At 38.4% G+C, this 22180-nt stretch overlaps 1 protein-coding gene across 1 annotated transcript in view; it reads right to left on the bottom strand.

The window, feature by feature from the left end:
* The window catches only part of vwa8 (von Willebrand factor A domain containing 8), a 121524-nt gene that overhangs the window by 7435 nt on the left and 91909 nt on the right, over window positions 1-22180 (bottom strand). The window contains exons 40-42 of the mRNA XM_084421225.1: window positions 13327-13435; window positions 7491-7616; window positions 5712-5870 (exon numbers count right to left, since the gene is read on the bottom strand). Coding sequence (XP_084277351.1) covers window positions 5712-5870; window positions 7491-7616; window positions 13327-13435 — 394 coding nt within the window. The remainder of the gene's footprint in view (window positions 1-5711; window positions 5871-7490; window positions 7617-13326; window positions 13436-22180) is intronic.

The raw sequence follows: 22180 nt of genomic DNA, 5'->3' as shown, positions 1-22180 counted from the left end.
AAAACAGACTTTAAGCCCCCAATTAATCCAATAATACGATTTTTTGGGGGAAAGAAATTCATACTTTTATTCATCAAGTATGCATTAAATTTTTTTTTTTATGATTCACAGTTTTTATTTTCTCTTTTAGATTAACAAAACAGTACTCATATGTACTCATGTTTGGAGTATTCATTCTCCAAACATAGGTGTTACGTAAAGGCATTTATAATGTTACATAAGATTTTTGTTTCAATTAAATACAGTTCTTTTTAATTCATTTAAGAATCCTGAAAAAAATGTATCATGGTTTCCAAAAAAATATTAAGCAGCACAGCTGTTTTTAACATTGATAATTAAAAACATATATATTCTTGAGCAGCAAATCATCATATCAGAATGATTTCTGAAAGATAATGTGACACTGAAGACTGGAGTAACGTTTAACATTTTAAAATATATTACAATAGAGAACAGTTTTTGAATTTTAATATATTCACAACATTATTTCACAATAATACTGTTTTTACAGTATATTTGATCAAATAAATGCAGCCTTGGTGAGCATAAGAGACCTTTTAACGTTAATTTTATAATCAACTGCTTTGTCAGCCATCTTGGATGTTTTTTTTTTCCTTTCCCACAAGCTGGAAAAATGCATTATGAAATTGCCTTTTCCATGTGATGGTACCTAAGAATTTGGTCAAAAGAAGGAAACTTATGCTGCCTACTTTAGAACAGTGTTAAAATGCTGCCTACACAGAGCGGATGGGTGATTGTCAAATCTCCAATATACAAAACTGGTATGGACATCCCAAACACCCAGATTGGGCTCAGGTGCAGGACATCAAAATAACATGAACAAAAAAAGATGCACCGTCGCACCTGCTTTTCGAATGCGCATGCGTCGCGTCTGAACGCGTTGTTGTCTTTGGAGCTCCATCGATTTGATTTATAAATCTTGATTTTATTCTTTAAACTTACAACAAACATTTTCTACTTTACCTCACTGAGAAGCACTACTGCTCAACCCTCATAGTTACAACGCGGACTGTTGAGCAGACGCGTCTCAAGCCTATTAGTGATCCAACGCTGGATACTCCTATAGGTTACTCCCGTGGATCACGGCTGAACGCGTCTTCTCAACACTCACTTACAAACATTTTTCGCCTATCGTGCGTCTACTCTACACCCGTACCACTAAAAAGACGGATTATATCTAAAACTTCAGTCATAAATTAGTATTAATATTGATAGCATCACTGGTAGCTTCGTTGCTAACTTACTGTCCATCTGTTAAAATGGCGAATATATCAGATGAAAGTAGTCTACCTTTTGGTGCAGGTGAGGACACATTTGAGCTGCACGCACTGCAGTCTGAGCTGGAAGCTGTTGAGAAACAGATCCACGACCTTTTATTGAGACAAGCCGAGCTGATAGACCGGCGGTTAGCTCTTGAAACATCACGCGCCGATGCACACAAATCAGAGATTAACGTTACTAACCCGCTGACTCCGACTTCGTCTACTCCGTGCGTTTCTCAACATAGGTCCCGAGCGCCGAGGTCGCGATCAGCCATGGTCTCGTTCACTCCGGCTCCAACACGCCACCACGAAGCCTGGGTGGTTCCGCAGCGGAAGACGCGAGTCAGGTCTAGACCAAGACTCTCTCCGACCCTCCCGGTTTTCGAGTTATCCACACAAAACCGCTTCTCCCCTCTTCGCGAAACAGAACGCGATGCTGTGATCATCGGCGATTCCATCATTCGGCACGTACGCGCAACGTTAGGTAAAAGTAAGGTGCACAGTCACTGCTTTCCTGGTGCTCGTGTTTCTGAAATCGCTACTCACGTTCCCGAGATTCTGAACGGTGACGAGCGCGTCGGAACTGTTGTCCTCCACGCGGGAGTGAACGACATCAGGATGCGCCAGACAGAGATTCTGAAGAAAGACTTCAGGAATCTGATCGATACGGTACGCAGCACATCGCCTGAAACAACGATCATAGTGTCAGGACCGCTTCCCACGTACCGACTAGGACATGAAAAGTTTAGCAGATTATTTGCGCTAAATGAATGGTTAATGTCATGGTGCAATGAGCAGAAACTGCTCTTTGTAAATAATTGGAATCTGTTTTGGGAGCGTCCTAGGCTTTTCCGTGCCGATGGCTTACACCCAAGCAGATTCGGAGCAGATCTTCTGTCGGATAACATCTCCAAAATGTTAAATACCTTTTGACTAGTAACCAAAAGTCCAAATCATAGTCTCTGCTGCACCAATTTAACTGATATAAATACTAGTGTAGAATATTGCATAGAAACCGTGTCTATTCCTCGTTTAGTGAGATCAAATAATATATCTACTGCAGGATCTAGGAAAAATCTAATTGTTATTAAAACAGAAAATGTTGCTATTAGTAAACAAAAACAATTTCTAAAGCTAGGTCTTCTAAACATTAGATCACTCACACCTAAGGCAGTTATTGTAAATGAAATAGTCACAGATAATAGCTTCGATGTACTTTGCCTAACTGAAACCTGGCTTAAACCAAATGATTATTTCGGTCTAAATGAGTCTGCTCCTCCTGGATACTCCTATAAGCATGAGCCCCGTCTAATTGGTCGTGGCGGTGGTGTTGCGACAATTTATAGAGATATTCTCAATGTTACTCAGAAAGCGGGTTATAAGTTTATTTCGTTTGAAGTACTTGTACTAAATGTTACGCTCTTAGATGTTAGAAAAACATCCCTATTATCTCTAGCCTTGGCTACCGTATATAGACCGCCTGGGCCTTACGCTGATTTCCTAAAAGAGTTTGCAGATTTTCTCTCAGACCTATTAGTCAATGTCGATAAAGCATTAATTGTTGGAGATTTTAACATACACGTAGATAATCCAAATGATGCGTTAGGGGCTGCGTTTACAGATTTATTAAATTCATTTGGGGTCAAGCAAAACGTCACCGGACCAACTCATCGTCTTAATCATACACTCGATTTAATTATATCACATGGAACCGATCCAACCGATATAGATATTATACCGCAAAGTGATGAAGTCACTGACCATTACATGGTAACTTGCATATTACGTACTGCTGTAATATGTCATGCAGCGCCGCGTTATCAACCAGGCAGAACAATCCTTCCATCCACCATAGATAATTTCTCAAATTGCTTATCCGATCTGTCTCAGCTGCTGCCTGAACCCAAACAAACAGATGAACTAGAAGAACTAACTAGCACTATGAGCACTATTCTCTCTAGAACATTGGATGTTGTTGCACCTATTAGATTAAAAAAGGTCAGAGAGAAAATTAAAGCACCGTGGTACAACAATACCACGCATGTTCTAAAGAGAGAAACCCGTATTTTAGAGCGTAAATGGAAACAAACTAATTTAGAGGTCTTTAGAATCGCGTGGAAAGACAGTATGTCACGTTATAAAAAGGCCCTAAAAGCAGCCAGGGCTGAGCACCTCCGCAAACTAATAGAAAATAACCAAAATAATCCAAGGTTTTTATTTAACACCGTGGCTAGACTAACAAATAAACAGACATCACCCGAACAAAATATCCCATTACAGTTTAGTAGTAATGATTTTATGAAGTTCTTCACTGAGAAAATAGAAAACATCAGAACCACAATTGTAAACGTTCAATCTTCAGTTGCGCCTTATAATTCAGCCTTAATTATCACCCCGCAAGAACAATTACAGTGCTTTACAACTATAGAACAAATAGAGTTAAATAAACTTATCACTTCCTCTAAAACAACAACATGTTTATTAGATCCGATACCAACTAAACTACTGAAAGAAGTGTTACCTGTAGTGGAAGAGCCTCTCCTTAATATTATTAACTCGTCTTTATCTTTAGGTCATGTTCCAAGAACATTTAAACTGGCAGTTATAAAACCTCTCATTAAGAAACCACAATTAGATCATAATAACCTAGCAAATTATAGACCCATTTCAAATCTTCCATTTATGTCTAAAATATTAGAAAAAGTGGTGTCCGCTCAATTGTGTTCTTTCTTGCAAGAAAATGATATCTATGAGAAGTTTCAGTCTGGTTTCAGGCCGCACCATAGCACTGAAACTGCGCTCGTTAAAATCACAAATGATTTACTTTTAGCTTCTGACCAAGGCTGTATCTCAATACTAGTTTTACTTGATCTTAGTGCTGCGTTCGATACTATAGATCACACAATACTCTTAGATCGACTACAAAATTATACTGGTGTTCAAGGACAAGCATTAAGCTGGTTTAGATCATACTTATCTGACCGCTACCATTTTGTCTATTTAAATGGAGAAAAATCGATCATAACTCCAGTAAACTATGGAGTGCCGCAGGGATCTGTGTTAGGCCCTCTATTATTCTCAGTATATATGATGCCACTTGGAAATATTATAAGGAAACATGGAATTAGTTTCCATTGTTATGCTGATGACACTCAAATATATATTTCATCACGGCCAGATGAAAACGATAAATTATCCAAATTGACAGAGTGTGTTAAAGATATAAAAGATTGGATGACGCGTAATTTTCTTTTATTAAATCCAGACAAAACAGAGGTACTACTTATCGGTTCAAAAAACCGCCCACAAAACCTCTCGCAATACAACTTTAATATAGTAGGATGTCCTGTTACTTTATCCTCTACAGTAAAAGACCTGGGTGTTATACTCGATTGCAACCTGTCTTTCAAAAATCATATTTCATATGTTACAAAAACCGCCTTTTTCCACCTTAGAAACATTGCTAAGCTACGTAATATGCTATCAGTTTCTGATGCAGAAAAGTTAGTTCATGCATTCATGACCTCGAGACTAGATTACTGTAATGCTTTATTAGCCGGTTGTCCTGCATCCTCAATTAACAAGCTACAGTTAGTCCAAAATGCCGCCGCTAGAGTTCTTACTAGATCAAGAAAATATGATCATATAACACCGATTTTATCATCACTGCATTGGTTACCTATAAAGTTCCGTATTAATTACAAGGTATTGCTACTGACTTATAAAGCCCTAAACGGCTTAGCTCCAGTCTATTTAACGGATCTTCTATCGCCCTATAATCCATCGCGCTCTTTAAGATCACTAAATTCAAGGCTTTTGGTCATACCTAGGATATCCAGAACCACCAAAGGAGGGAGAGCATTTTCACATTTAGCTCCAAAACTCTGGAATAGCCTTCCTGATACTGTTCGTTGCTCAGACTCGCTCTCCCAGTTTAAAACTAGATTAAAGTCGCATCTCTTCAGCCAGGCATTCATATAATATTTTTAATCTTACAGTCCAAATTACAATCCGGCCTCTAGTTAATAAACGCCAGAGGAGAACTGGCCCCCGACTGAGCCTGGGTTCTCCCAAGGTTTTTTTTTCTCCATTGGGTCACCTGATGGAGTTTTAGGACACTATTAGGTCACTTGATGGAGTTTTTCGGTTCCTTGCCACTGTTGCCTTTGGCTTGCTCAGTTGGGGATATTCTGGATATCTAATTTGATTTTATCAATAAATTCCACTAGAAACAAACCTTGTTGTATTATTTTAATTTAATACTGTGAAGCTGCTTTGATACAATCTGTATTGTGAAAAGCGCTATACAAATATACTTGACTTGACTTGACTTGACCTGATGAAGACCTGATGGTCGAAACGTTGTGCTTTTAATAAATTTATCTTGAGTAGCATGCAGTGTGCATGATTGCACATGTCAAATCTCACCTTAAACTTGTGCTCGTAGCTCTCCAGAGCCTCCATCACCATACACACGGCCTCCATGGAGCGCTCCAGACGCCCGTCGACGCCATTAAAGCGATACATGCTGCCAGAGACGTCCGCTAGCAGACGCAAACGCTTCGGCTTCTGCTGAGGAGACCCCAACTGCAGCCAGACCAAAGGAAAAACACACAAATCATCCACAAATCCAGTCTCAAATGACCAGACAGATATTTAATTAGGAAAATCATTTAATGCAGTTACTATGTGGTTGCTTTAATTGCAGCGTTCTGTTTGCCCAGACTCCTCTTCTGAAAGCCTTCATGGTCAATGAGGTTTTTAATGGATGTTACAGGAGCCACATAATTTATTAAGGCACCACTGTAAGAACTCAGTAACGTTATTACAATAAATTCAGAAAGATTTTAAATATGCGCTTATGGGAAACAGTGTGACCTGAGACTTGCTGTGAGTGTCTGCTAAACTGGAATGCAATGATACCAGTAGAAGGAACAATATGAATAAGACATTTTTTTTTTGTTAAACATCAGAAATCACATTTAGTAATCTAACAAGAATGCTACACCTTAAAGTTATAGATTGCCTAAAAACTAAATTCAGACATTATTTAATTTTCTTTGTGTCCTTCCAAACCTGTATATTGTTATTTTGCAAAATGAGTCATTTTAGACCAACATAGGGACAGAAAACAAGTGTTGTTTCATTTCATATTTCAAAATTTGTTTTATGTTTGTATTGTGAATTATGTTCTTATCTGAATTCTTGAGGAGGCACTGCCTCCCTTGCTTCCTCGGAAAAAAACTCACATTTTATAGTCGTGACGTGACAAAAGTAGCGACAGATCTTTTCTTCCACATTGAGACGTAAATCCAAGTGAAATGGATAATAGGTAAAGTAAAAATGTGCGTGGAACTTGGTTCTTTCCATCAATTGTTGATTGGGATCAGACTTTAAAAGGTGCGGGGTTTAAGCAGATAAAAAGTCCAGTATACATCACCAGAGAGAAATCTGTCGTCTCACTGGAAGATCCAGTGATGATATTTAGATTAAGAATTTAAGCCCTTAACACTTCAAGCGAAATTGAATAACAAACTGACATGACATCGTCTATAACAAAATCAGGCCAAAACAATGTTTGTTTCAGGAGTTGGAAACAGCTTTCCAGAAAAGTTTACTCCGGCTGCTAAACACATTCGAACTACTATTGTTAAGTGTGATTATGTAATAGGTGGGTGTGGCTCTGGGGCTCCGCCTTCTTTGACATGTTACAGTTATGGTGTGGACTCTTATATATTTAAAATGATTATTTTTGGTGTGAACGGCCCTTAATACTGTAAAGCTGCTTGCAGTAAAGCTATCTATTTTATTGTGTGTTTATTTTGTTAATGAGAGGAAAGTGCTTGGCACATACAATATTTACATATTCATTTAAATGCCGATCTCAGCAGCGTGGACGGCGTCAGGGTGTTCGCTAACAGTATACCACTGAAAAGGTATTTCAAACTTCTTTTTACTTTTAAGAAAAGAACAAAAAAGAACTTCACTGTGAGTATATCAGAGCTTTTAAATTACAAGGTCAATTAAAAAAAATACAAGAAAATACATAGGGTGAATTTACATATCATGCTGACCACAAGATATATGTTAGAAACAGACCAAAATAGTAGTTATTTGCTTTGTGAATTTGTATTGATATGTGTTTGTTTGAGCAGTTAAAGCCCTGTAGGCGTTTGCCACTATTGTTTAGTGAATGTGAGCTCTCACCTCTGGCTCCAGCTCTCCTCTGCGTTTATAAATGGCCTTCTCTCCTGTTAGACCATCAATGATCTTAGCATCGTCCAGCTCGCCCAGAGCCTGATTCCTCAGCCACTGCCTCTCCTTCCCTTTAGCCTGAAACACAAACATTATTTACATATTTCAAATCAATCGAACTCAAATAGTCTTCTGGTTATAAGCAGACATCTAACAAAATTTAGTGAGGTTCAGCACAAGCTCTACGCTTTAAATGAAATGACAATTAACGATGACTAATAAAAGTTGCATGCTGCATCTCAGTCGTGACCATGACCCCCAGCGGGTCCTTGACCTCCTCTGCTTCAAACATGGATGAAACATCAACAAACACCCATAGAAGCACTTCCACATGTGGCTCTCATTATATGAGCGAGCATGTCAGATCTCCACGAAGAACAATGACCCAACACATCACGTGAACACAAGCACGTACAAAGACAGACATGCAAGTACACTCAAGTAGGCACATTCACAGACACACTCACATCAGCCATTATTGTTAGGTAATAATGAATGCATCACATACGCTCTTGTGAGAGTTTCAGACAGAAGTGTGAAGTTACACTGTAATAAAGAGTCATGAGCTGAAGAAACAGCACAGAGGATGACGGCACTCCAGGGATTTACTCAAAGGATGAGATCATCTGCTCTATTCTGTGTCATATCTCAAGTCTGTGTGAAAAAGAGCTCTAATGCTCCATTTCCACGCAAATGCTGCCAGTAATTCCACTGACTTCAGACCTGAATGATGACAGAACTGACTTTGTTACAACACAACCTGCCCACAACAAACACAATGCTTTTATTTACGGCAGGGATTCCCAAACTTTTTTGTCAGCCGAACCCTATAGACCTAAAACATTCACTTGAAGTATCAGACTTTAAGTTAATATTTTAATAATTAACAACAGCAGCAGCAACAAGCAGCACCAGGTAAACAAATAAAAATGTCATATTTTAAGTACGTTTTTTATATTGATTGTTTTTATTATTATTATTATTATTATATTTGTATTATTTAATAAATGATTAGCATTTCAACAATTCACAAAACTCCTGAGTCCTGCAGTTTCACCATGAACGTCCAGGGGTTCGCAAACCCCATTTTGGAAATTCTATAATACTCTATATATATATCAATATAACATTTTTCAATATAAAAGTGCATTATTTAGGCATTATAGTGTACATCATGAAAAATGTATATTAATTATGACACATGCTAAGGATTGCATTTAACAGTGTAAATAGCTTTAAGTGAGTGCTAGACAAGAGAATTGTATATCTAAATGTAAAAATAGTGGAAATTAGCATGAAAATTAAGTTCTCAATATCAGCTGATATGGTACCGATAAACTATTGTTTTAAACTTAAAGACCTCCCCCTGTGGTGAAAATGTCAGCATGGTGTTTTTAATATTGCTGAGTATTTTCTCCTTGAAACTGCATTTTCTCAAAAACGTGGTTTGAAATCGCTGGAGTTTCTTATGTCACAAACTACCTAGTAACTAATCACATCAACGTGCCGGCGGGCTTTAGCATATCATTAGCATATCGCTCTGAGAAGCTCAAGAGAAGCCAGATTATCTTATTATTTTCCTGTTGATGTGAAAAATCGGGTACATTTAGCAATATAGGGTGAATTATGTATATGATGTATATTCCAATGTTATGATGAACTATATGCCTTTCTCCACTGACGTTGAGTGAGTTGTTCAAAGCATTTCTAAGGATGCAGATTTTCAGAAGGCAGATGTCCAAGATGTCTGATTCTAAGATGGTGAACCGGAACATGGTTTGTGTAACATTAGCAACACATTATTAGCTGTTATACCATGGTCTGGGTGAATACTCGATTCTGATTGGCTGCAGGGTGTCCATTAAAAAGTTATAGAGGACACCTAGTAAAGGAGTTCTGGTGAAACTAACTGTTTACCGTTCGAAATTAATAAATAAATGCGCTGGCTACATCAGCTGTCAGTAACCATAGTAACAGGCAGTAAACTGAAGGGTTCTACGAGCTGAGCGGACTATAAATATCTCCGGTTGCTAAATAAACCGTCAGGCGTAACCAGGAAAACCAAGTTATTGTTTGTCAAAAATTTAGATTTCGATTGTAAAACTAATTAAAATATAAACTAATGTTTTAAAAATGTGTTATTTGGCAAGTGACCATGGTATACGCGGGTTAATGCCCTTCGAGGTGTCCATTGTCAGGTATTAATGGACTTCGGCGGAGTCGAAGCGTCGGGCGGTTCACGCCTCGCCGTCGTCCATTAATACCTGACAATAGACACCTCGTCGGGCATTAACCCTTACTTTGATAACGTAATCTAGCAAAAGGCTAATCATATTAATTACTGTTATGTGTCCGACGTTGTAGAAAGCGATACATAAAACGAATTATCATTCTGATCCATCCACTTGTAGACGAGCCTGTATGAGTGAGTCGAGGCGGGCAAATTTGCATATTCATGACTCCACATATACTAAATGAAGCAATGGTGTAGAGTTAGATTCAAGCTATTTTAAGGCATGAATAATTTTTTTTCCACAGGAAAATCGTTTAAATATGCCTTTTTGGTGATCAAAGATGAGATTGAATGGATACAATTATTGACTACAGGGGGACTTTAACTAAAACACCTTTTTTGTGTTATTTATAAAAGGTTTTGAAAAACACCTAACCCTAAGTATATGCAATATAGGGATGTTTGCTTTTCCAAACACCATTAATAAATGTCCTCAAGCTACTATAACAGGCTCATAGAGCATGTGGTCCGAGTCCTGAGAATAAATGAGTGTATATACCACAAACTACAGGACAACCTGCTGTGAACACTTATCTGTCAGGTAGGTGTGCGGATGAGCATGTGTTCAACATGTTTGGGAGAGGTCAGTTGTGGAAAACCATATGCGCAGTGATTACAGAGTAAAAGCAGGGGCCCAAATTTGCTGTTTTGCTCTCTTTTTACAGCTCCCATATACCACATTCTTTTGAAAACAGATGAGTTGTTTTTGTTTGTGTTTTGTAACGTAAAACTTAATGAACCAGGACCAGAAGCGGTCACCAATACAACATTCCGAAGTTCAGACAAACTTTACTAGTCTCTCGTGATCTTAAAAACGGTAAAAATGTATATATATATATATACATATATATATATATATATATTTATGTATTTATTTAATTTAGTTTAGCAGTCAATATGTGTCCAGCAAACATGTGACCCTCAACAGAGTTTAAAAAAGTCCTCCTAAAATGTTCCTGCGTATGATTTGTTCATAAACCTACATTTTAATTTGATTAATGAATTTAATTAAAATTGTATACATTTTTAATTGGAGTGGGTAGAATAGGAAAATCCCTAATTTTCCTATTCCCCCTAAAATGTACCTGTCTATTATTTTATTTTATTTTATTATTACTGGATAGAAAAGAAAAAGCAGTCCATAAGTGTCCAGCAAGATGTACCTCACGAAGTTGGTTTAAGACTTTATTATTTTCTTGGAAAAATAGTCAAGAAAGATTAGATGTTTCCAAACTTCTGACTGTTAGTGTATGTGTCGCCATTTTTACAGGAGCAAATGAATAGGCAGTGGTCAAATTACTATCTGGAAAGATCCCAAGCGGAGAACAGAGGCTCAGGGTGAGGTGGAGGTTAACTACTTCTCAGGACAGGACTAGTACAGAATGATGCCAGTGCACTCATCGGGACCACACACATGCCAATGTTGCTGCCAGCCTTCTTCACAACGCTATTGTAGGTGAAAGCAGATAGCGCTGATTTAGAGGACATGACTGTGAAAGACAGACAGAGATAATCCTTGTCACCATGTTTTCACATAAACACATCTGTCTTTGAGCAGAGCTCCTCGCACGGGCTGCCAAAGAGGAACCTGATCCTCCCTGTGGCTGGAGCCGGTCCTCCGTTCACACAGCACAGGGAATCCCCATGAGCAGATACAGATCTCAGATCAGACCGAGCCGCCGCTTGTTTAGTTGAATGTAGACAGCGAAAACTAGATGGTCTTCAATCAGCATTTTCTGAGAAACTCCACCCGAGTCCTAGCGCTCCGTCCACCCACACCCAAACAAAAAAGATCAGACGCACTACCGGACATCCTTCCATACAGAGTAACGAGCGCCTGGGTCCATATCGACAGACCAATCAGGAGGGCAGGACGCCTAATAATAATAACAACGCATGTTCTTTTGGACTCACAGGATGGCCCTCTCATGAGTTGGCTGAAATGCTAAAGGAAAACTGTAGGTGTGGTTACGTGCGTGTCCATGTGTGCACGTGCACACTAGAGCTTGCACGAATACTCACTGCAACTAATAGTTGACTATTCAGCAGGCCAATTTCAACCTCATCAGTTCAACCTCAGTTCAGACTCAATGTATCAACTATAATAGTGGCACAGCTAATCGTAGATCAGCCGCTTTCAATCTGCAGAGTGGGAATAAGAGGGTTACGCAATGGCGGTATGTTTATGTCATGTCAAAAAGATATAAAAAAATTGTGAATATTAAAATATAAATAGCCTAATTTGTATTTATATATTTTTGACATGACACAGATCACAGCATTGTTTCCTGCACCACTTTTCAGAGGTTCCTTGCGGGAAAACACATACAACACAACCTATGTAGTCCGTTTCACAAATAAATGACTCTTATGAGATGGTTCTTTTAGAAGATTTGGCATCTACTAAATCTTTTGCTGAATGAGCTGAACAAATCTGTCAAGCTGACTTTGTCAGACTTTGTCACTGCATGCCGTCAGTGGCATTTTCACGGATGTTATTCCATGTTGTAGACACCGAATCAGTTTTCTTGCCGCTGAAAACAAACATTTTGGAAGGAAAGACTAAATATAAGTGGAATCAGTACATAAAATGCTTAATTTTAAAGATGAACAGTGCTATTTGCCATCGCAGCTATTTCCCTGTGGCGAAAGCACAAGTGCGAGTATATCTGGGTTCACTCCACCACAGGATGCAGTGACGGATCACGTGCGCTCCACTGACTTCACTCCTATTGGTCGTCGCTCCCGAAAGTCGCTCTTCATTTTTGCATAAAGCTAAACATATCTCAACTTTGTCATGTCGCTGGAAACACCAACACATCCTGTCGCCAAATATCACTGTCCCTTGTGTCGCCGGAAATTGCCAGCTCTCTATTGCAATGAATGGGATTGTGTCGCTGGTAGTGTGAACGGGGCTTCAGACGCAGAGCTGCTACTGAATCAACATGTGACTCAACTGAACTGAAGAGTTCCATTTAAGCACGTTTTACAATACTTTGCAATGCATTGGCACTTGCTGTGCCACCAAGAAAGAAAATATAAATACACTATCACTATCAATGTATGTTAATACATAGCATACACTACCATTTAAAATATGTCTTCTTAAATACGACACTATTAAATTGATCAAAAGTGATAGTAAAGAACATTAAAAGATTTTTATTTTTTGTACAATTTTACTGTTTTAAGTAAAAGCAGCCTTAGTGAACATAAGAGACTTCTTTTAAAACCATTAAAACTATTTATTGACCCCAAACATTTGAGTAGTCATATAAGCCATATGGTAATGCAATTAAATTGATATAAAATTTCTCATAATTTCACTAAAAAGTCTGTGGTGTGTCTTGAGATAAATTAAAACCTTTCTAAGAGAGTCGTAACAATGAAAAGTTTGGGAACCCCTGGACCAGTCACTGCAGCACATGCACTGGGCAGAAACCAGTATGTCTTCAGCCTACTCACAGCTGGAGTGGGACTACTAGAGGTGTTTACCTGCAGACTGTCCAGAATGATGCGGAGCGACTGGACCTGTCGTCGGACCGCTCCAGAGAAACGGTCGTAAGTGGTGGCATCATACTCACTCATCTCAATTTCCTTGAGCCTGTAACAAAAACACAACACATTAGACACACACTCTGCAGTGTTTACAATTACTGAAGTATGAGTACAGACTAAAGCACCGACATTATTACAGCTCATGTGAGACTCGTCCAAAGCTGTGCTACAGACATGAATAATTCTTCAAAAATGAGTGTAAGTAGCCACTTATCAACCGCCCTAGAAACTTCACATTTGTAACCTTCAAGCATCTTGGTGGTGAGTTTTGTACAGGTAAGAACTACTAATATAACAATTTGTCTTCATTGACATTCTTGCCCTGAGAAGTCTAAACTTGTAAACAATGTCTAGTGCGTCTTAAAAGAGTGTTCTGGGGCAGAAGGATTCCAGAGAACATTGATCTGTTTAGTCACACATTAAGTACAGCTGTCAAGATAAAGAATAGTGCACACTTGAGAGTAGGAGGTGTAGGATAAACATTTCTCTTGGGGCAAGTCCCTGCAGCTCCATGACCAGCACCCACACACATGCAACACCCCAGGTGCTCAAAGCCCAGCCAGTCTCAACAGTGTGGGTGTAAGAGGGATGGAGGCTGGAGCTCTGCCAGGTCACGAGTCACCCACGGTGATGTCACCAAAACATGTCCAGCTCACGTTTCACACACACACACCAAAAAGAAAAGAATAGGCCTACAGGTCTTTTCGACCGGAAAGCCTCCAAATGTCCATCACAGTCTTTGAAGGATTACCCCATATAGGCTAAGATAATACCAATATTAATGATAAAACTGCTTGTTATTGAGGAAAAATAAAAGGAAAAATGGAGCAATTCCAATTCCTCATACCATCGGTGCTCGGGCCCTAAATATTATTAAAGTGTGTGTTGTTTTTTTTGTGCATTTTATTATTATTATTATTTTAATAATTGTTTTTATACATTAATAATAATTTACTAATTTAACTACTTTTAAGTCATCCTGTGGCCCCCATTAGAAGATTTCTGAGTCCCCTTTGTTGGCCCTGTCCCTCTGGTTGAAAACACTGGCTTATATTATAAGGACCATTAAGATTTTTGGCTTTCTGACATTTTTTTAGGGCAATAAAGCACTTTTCATTTCTATAATGTGCCTGGTAATTTTTTTGTAATTCCCATTATTCTTAATGATAATTTTCAGTTGATTCTTATTACTAGAAAAATACTGCAATACTTTTTTTTTTTAATCAGTATAAATTAAAAGCTATAAAATACTACATTAGTGATGTATTTTTGTAGGCCAACCCGGAAGTTAGCATCACCCTGGTTTCCCTTGACAAATACCCAATAGGATTTTTCCATTGGCTTTTGGGTTATTGCAAGGTCTGTGACTAACACAAGCATATGATTCTTACACGTTTTGTTCATCATGATACTTAACTTTCATGAATTTTGAAGCGTAAATACAATCAGCAGAAGTCAAAAGCTAAACGTAGGCAATAAACAAACTACACCACGGACTTCAACTTCACCATCACTAAGCTTCTGACAACTTGTTCAGTCTTTGTTTAAAAACATTTTCCCTGAAAGTTATAATCTGTAAAGTTATAATAGTTTGCAAGAGCGTGATTATAAAACACATAGAGGCTGTGAAAGCGTACATGAGTAGATGAGTTTATCGTTCGGCTGATGACGTTTAATGTCCTCAACAACCTCTATAGTACCATTTAACCACTTGTTACTAACCACCTTTTACAAGACAAGTAAAATCTTTAAAAAAAAAAATCACAAGAGGGTATTACTGATGTATTTTATATCAGGGGTCCCCAACCCCCAGACATTTGGTACCGGGCCGCACAGAAAGAATAAATAACTTACCGTATTTTCCGGACTATAAGTCGCACTGGACTATAAGCCACATTTATTTAGAAATGTATTTCACAAAAAAAAAAAAGACAATGTTACAGACGGGACAGTTCTCCGTTACGGACGTGAAAGCAGCACTAAAAGACTGCTTTAAAACTTTCACAGAGACCTCAAACAGAAAGCACAAGGCCTGTCTTTAAATTTAATTTAGTTTTGTATAAATTGTATCTTAATTTTAATCAATGTTTCATCAACCAATTGCCTGGATTTACTAGATTTAGTAAATATATTAGAAAATAGATAATCACGACACGGAGGCGCCGGCGCGTGAACTGGAGCTGGTCTCATAAATTAACCGAAACTCAGTGATAAGGTAGCCTACTTGCCTCACAGACCTGAGACATATATAGAAAGCTTGAAATGTCTTCTTTTAAACAGAACAATTCAAAATGAAAGAAAACTGACTGTTCTCTGCTTATGTAATTCGTATGAAATGTGCATTTCTCTCTGGCGCGTTCACTACTGCGAAGATCGCGAGTCAGCATCGTCAACTTTATCTTTGCAGCCGACACTGACACAGAAAACACGTTTCACGTTTATTATTATATTTAAAAAATACCCCAGTTTTTATGCCGGTCGTATCATTTTATTTTGTTGTATTTATCCGCCACACAGTTTTATAATTATTTTATATACATTTTTGCTTTTTTAATAACCTTTTTGCAATAAAATAATGATAATTAGGAAGGGTTGTACTTAATTGTAATAAAAATGCAGAAATCCTAACTGCAAAACATACATTTGTTTTTTTTGTTTTTTACTGAAAAGTGTGATTTCTGTGCTACTAGAGTGACCAAACAGAACTGCAAATTTAAGCTTCTGAATGGTCCAGTGAGCACTTTTGGGGCCATAATACGTTAGTGGAAAGACAATAATTTCACCATAAATTTGCCTCGACCAGTGCTCCTCGAAGATTTCCCAAGAGGAGTGAAAAGAATAATCAGAAGAGTTGTCCAAGAGCCAAGGATCACTTGTGGAGAGCTTCAAAAAGACCTGCAGATAGCAGGTACTGTTGTCTCAAAGAAAACAGTAAGTAATGCACTCCACCGCCATGGCCTGTTTGCACGCTCACCACCACCAAGACTACCACAAGCATATGATTCTTACACGTTTTGTTCATCATGATACTTAACTTTCATGAATTTTGAAGCGTAAATACAATCAGCAGAAGTCAAAAGCTAAACGTAGGCAATATTTTCACTCCTCTATCAGAAATCTTGCGAGGAGCACTGGTCGAGGCAAATTTATGGTGAAATTATTGTCTTTCCACTTCCGTATTATGGCCCCAAAAGTGCTCACTGGACCATTCAGAAGCTTAGAATGACGCCTATAACCAATGCCATCATTATGTTTTGCAACAATTAGGTTGCAAAAGGTCTTGAGACAGCTCTTTGCTTTTACCCATCATGAGATGTGTCTTGTGTGACACCTTGGCAATGAGACCTTTTTGTAGGCCATCATTTGGGACTGAACCAGCTGTTATTAATTTCCACTGACAGGGGGCTGGATTGCTTTTTAATTACTGTAAGTTTTCAGCAGTTGTCTTGGCTTTCCATGCCTTTTTGCGCCTCCCTTTCTTCATGTGTTCAATACTTTTTCCCTGTGTCATTTCACATTATTACACATAACTTAATTTCTGAACTTATTTTTGTTTGTTTCTTTGTATGTATGGCTTACTTGGGTTGTTACCAACATCTGGTGAAAATTTCATGTCAATAGCACCTTTGGAAATATATTTACTGAGAAAAATGATGACGTGTTCAATACTTATTTCCCCCGCTGTATATATATATATATATATATATATATAATTAATTTATTTATTTTTTGTTTTTTGTTGAAATATGATCCGCACCATGTTCTTGACAGGATCTGTGAGATTCCCCCAGTCACTTGAAGGACAGGTCTCAGCAGAGGTGTTTCTGTCGCACAGGTGGTGTGAAGCCAATAATCCCTAAACAGATTCTACAGTTAATCCTACTCTTCAGCTCAGGTCCAGGACGGGCCTGCATGTGTGTGTGTGTGTGTGTGTGCATGTGCGTGTGAGAGGTGTTTGATGTCATGAGGGGGAAACAGAGTGTGAAGTGCGTCTAGACCGTAGCGGCCCACAGACCTCAGGTGCGCTCACACACCGACACTATCAGACGTGAGATCAGACCAGACACTGTGATCTCAAAATACTGTGACACCGTGATTCATTTCAAAAGAAATGATCCCTCATCTCTCCATCACCACCTGGACCAAAAATATCTGGAAAAGCCACAAAAGTGCTGCTAAACTGTTCCTGTGCTACAAAAGATAAATGTAACATGTAAGGAGTGCTCTCTTCTTGCTCGTGGTATTATCGTTCTCCTTCCTTCTTAGCTCCTCTCTCTCTCTCTCACACACACACACACACACTGTGGGTTTCCTGTCTGGCCTCTGAAGCTCACATTCTTTGCGCAGTGTTATTGGAGGGAGGACAGACTGCTGCTATTTTCTCCTGAATTCCAAACCTGTCCACAGACCGGAGAGCGAGGTGGCCAGCGTGGCCATGCAACAGCAGTGGGAAGCAGCGGATGAGAGTGAAAAAGTGCAGAAAATATATAGAAGCAAGTGCAGCAAGTCATAGAAGCAAGTCAAATAATTGAAGTGTTCGTGAGCATAAGAAACCCCTTTCAAAAACATTTAAAAATCTTACCAATACCAAACTTTTAAAAGGTTCTATCTATGCGTTGATTTTTAAATATTCAAAGCTACAGCTTTCTCTAAATCATAATTTATTCAAATGGTAACATTTTAAATCTATAACTGACCAAATGCTTAATCATTTAAAAAATTGTTGTGTTTCATTGTTGGGATTTTAAATAGATGCTGAAACAACTGTATGAAGGGTTACAGCTCTGCTAAAGGTAAATCTTTTAATGACAAATTCAGCTTTTCCAGCATCATAGGCCAAGGCCTACATCAAAATCAAAAGATATTCTAGTGGTTGTCGGAGTGAAACTTACACTTGCAAAAAAGGTAGATAAAGTCCCACTTCCTGTGGAAACCCCTGACAACTGAGACTGAAATATTGTGAACGTGACAGACAGCATGTACTGTAGAAACGACAATGTGAAAAACGAAGGGGAAAAATCCCATCCTGAAAGTAAAGAATTCAAGAGAGCAACAGCTACAGTGGCCACAAACACACTGCAGCTAAATTCAGTTGTCAATTCACCTTTTAGTGTTTAATCCTGTTCTGTACACACACAGTTCAGTAATTTACGGGAGTGACAACCAAATTCAAAAATTCTATGAAGTGTGTACAGAACCGACCCGGAACAACTAGTTGTTAAAGGATTAGTTCACTTCAGAATTAAAATATCGTGATTTACTCACCCCCACGTCATCCAAGATGTTCATGTCTTTCTCTCTTCAGTCGAAAAGAAATTACGGTTTTTGAGGAGAACATTCCAGGATATTTCTCCATATAGTGGACTTCAACGGTTATCAACGGGTCGAAGGTCCAAATTGCAGTTTCAGTGCAGCTTCAAAGGCTCCACACGATCCCAGCCGAGGAATAAGAGTCTTATCTAGCCAAACGATCTGTCATTTAAAAAAAAAAAAGAATATATATATAGACTTTTTAACCACAAATACTCGTCTTGCACGTCCAAGACTTCACGCATTATGTAATCTCGTTGGAAAGGTCAGGCGGTAACCTGAGGAAGGCGGAACATTTCTCATTTTCTCCTCCAACTTCAAAATCGTCCGACATTGTTGTTTTTAATTTTTGTATTTTTTTTGTAAATGGCGTTTGACTTGTAAACGCTAGGTCTGTACTTCTGCCTACGTCACACGTGACCTTTCAACATGATTACGTAATGTGTGGCACATTGCAGAGCTAATGCAAGACGAGCATTTGTGGTTAAAAAGTATATAAGTGTTTTTTTGTTTTTTTTTTGAAAATGACCGATGGTTCCGCTTGGTAAGACCCTTATTCCTCGGCTGGGATCGCGTGGAGCCTTTGAAGCTGCAATGAAACTGCAATTTGGACCTTCAAATTTGGTTGATAACCGTTGAAGTCCACTATATGGAGAAAAAATCCTGGAATGTTCTCCTCAAAAACCTTAAAGGGATAGTTCACTTTGAAATTAAATTTTGGTATGTTTTAGCTTACCTGAAGGGCATCCAAGATGTAGGTGTCTTTTTTTCCTCAGTAGTTTCAATTTTTATATTTTAGGTCAAACCGTTCTTGTCTGTCAGTCATATAATGCAGGTCTGCGGTCACTGTCTCAAAACAGCATGCACAAGTCCAAATTAAAACAATTCCCCACCATCCAAATTAAACAATTCCCCATCGTAAGTACACTTTGATGGCCTAAGACACGAAACGAGCGGTTTGTGTGAGAAAACGAACCGTATTTATATAGTTTTTGCCTCTTGAACAAAGCCGCGTCCAACTGATCTGACGGCGCGGGCGGGTATAGATATATACACTGATGCCGCCTTGGCTAATGAACTGCAATAGCGAAGGCGACATCTAGTGTTTCTATATCCGCCCGCGTGCGAGTATAGAAACACTAGCACTAGATGTCGCCTTCGCTATTGCAGTTCATTAGCCAAGGCGACATCAGTGTATATATCTATACCCGCCCGCGCCGTCAGATCAGTTGGACGCGGCTTTGTTCAAGAGGCAAACCGCTCGTTTCGTGTCTTAGGCCATCAAAGTGTACTTACGATGGGGAATTGTTTAATTTGGATGGTGGGGAATTGTTTTAATTTGGACTTGTGCATGCTCTTTGAGACAGTGACCATAGACCTGCATTACTGACAGACAAGAACGGTTTGACCTAAAAATATCAAAATTGAAACTACTGCGGAAAAAAAGACACCTACATCTTGGATGCCCTTGAGGTAAGCTAAAACATACCCAAATTTAATTTCAAAGTGAACTATCCCTTTAATTTCTTTTCGACTGAAGAAAGAAAGACATGGACATCTCGGATGACGTGGGGGTGATAAAATGTGTCAATGTCATGTCAAGATTACAGTGTAAGGACCAGATTTACTAAACAGGGCAAATAAGTGTGAGGGCACAATTCCAGAAAAGCGGAGATGGGAGTGGAAAGTTCTAGTTCAAATTAAAGAACACAGACAAAGCCGGATCATTTCCATTATGACCAACACAATCTGCCTATAGCAGCACAAATTACTGTCTGGTTTAAAACATGCTTTTTTGGGCGGTAAATAATGGCACACATACCAGTGAATTGACTTTTGCAAACCTTAGTAAATCACCTTGCATTATTCATTTAAATACTCTCCTCCCATAAATATTGTGTTTGAAAGGGAAACTCATACAAATGCGTATGAAATAAGGTCAGCCGCAAAAATAACTTTTTTCAGTGTTTATTTTTCACTGCGTGTCTTTAGTAAATCCTGACAGTAGTATTTTAACGGCAAAAGAGGGTTTGCGCTGGCGCAAGAGCATATTTCTGAAAGTCTGATATACTCTTTTTACAGAACTACCATCTTAAAATTACAACACAAGTATATTCACTTTTTAAAGTTACAGAGTTCAAACTGTCCTGCATGACAGGAATGACCCAGGTTTGGTCTTCAGTGGCTATATCAAAAGCTGGGTGCTGGTCAAATACTCTTCACCAGCAGAACGCACAAATCTGCATTCCTCTGCATCAGCCTGTGATGTTGAACATAAAGCCAAACTTTGATTTTATCACTAAATACAATTTCAGTGGCGACACACTTAAAGCAGGCATATTCTACAAAAATGTAATGCTTTTTTGTCCCTGAAGTCCATTTATAATCTGAAATTTGTTGAGTCAGCTTAACTAAGTTTTACATGAGCATTTTCCATCCCCTCTCTGACTCTCAGAATTAAAAATGTCGATTTGATACTGTCCCTTTACAACTTACCACTAACTAATTAATGTCCACATACTGGCAAACAGTAGTTCATACTGTCATTCATCTGTGTACACAGTGCAGCATAATGAACATTATACAATTTGCATTCGCAAACAAGGGTTATGTTAATGAGCTCATCTATCTATAAATTGTCTGTATGTCCGTCTGTCTGTCTGTCTGTCTGTCTGTCTGTGTGTGTGTGTGTTAACCACATATCTCTCGAACCGTTGGTCCGATGGATTTCAAATTCGACAGGTGTCTTGCCACGGGCACGAGTAAGTGCAGTGCCAAGTTTGACGTTGTTTGGATGAGAAATGCAAAAGATATCGTTAAATATATCATTTTTAAAAGGTTGTGGTTTAAAAATAAACATTCTGACATAAACACTCAGTCAGCTACACTGTTTACTTCTGAATATTATAGTTTGGTTCCAGAACGTGGCAAGATGAAAACCACTATTTTCTGTTTCAAACTTTCACATAGCATCTTTAGGTTATAATAACATAACAAATTCAAATCTTTTTTTCCCCAAAAATGCAATAATTTTCCCCAAAAAATGCAATAAATTCATGACACTTTTTTTTTCTTCAAAATGCAATTAATCCATTGAATCAATATAAAAGTTATTTTTTATCATATTGAAACTGTTGGAATCAGCCATCACTAAGAAATATCTTCTGAACTTTTTTGATGGCGATCAGCTCACAAAAACTGATTTTGCACGGGCACTTTGCACTGCTCCCTGAATCTACGCGCTTATTCATTTGTGGATGTTAAGTGAATCTGTAAGTCAGCTATGCTCTTTACTTCTGAATATTATATTTCATTCAGGTGCGCTTAACGTTATCGCTACTGTGTAATAGTAGCCTATGCTATTCACCAACTAAACATATCCTATTCAATGCGTTCACAGTCTCTTTCACGGCCATCATTTGTAGTAGCCTATTCCCAAACTGTTTGCTCAAGCATAGCATTTTCTCGGAGTTCACTGTGT

This window comes from Rutilus rutilus (genome assembly GCF_951802725.1).
Source record: "Rutilus rutilus genome assembly, chromosome: 10".
NCBI classification, from domain to species: Eukaryota; Metazoa; Chordata; class Actinopteri; order Cypriniformes; family Leuciscidae; genus Rutilus; species Rutilus rutilus.
Note: the sequence above shows the minus strand (reverse complement) of the source record. Positions and strands in the feature narration are given on the sequence as shown.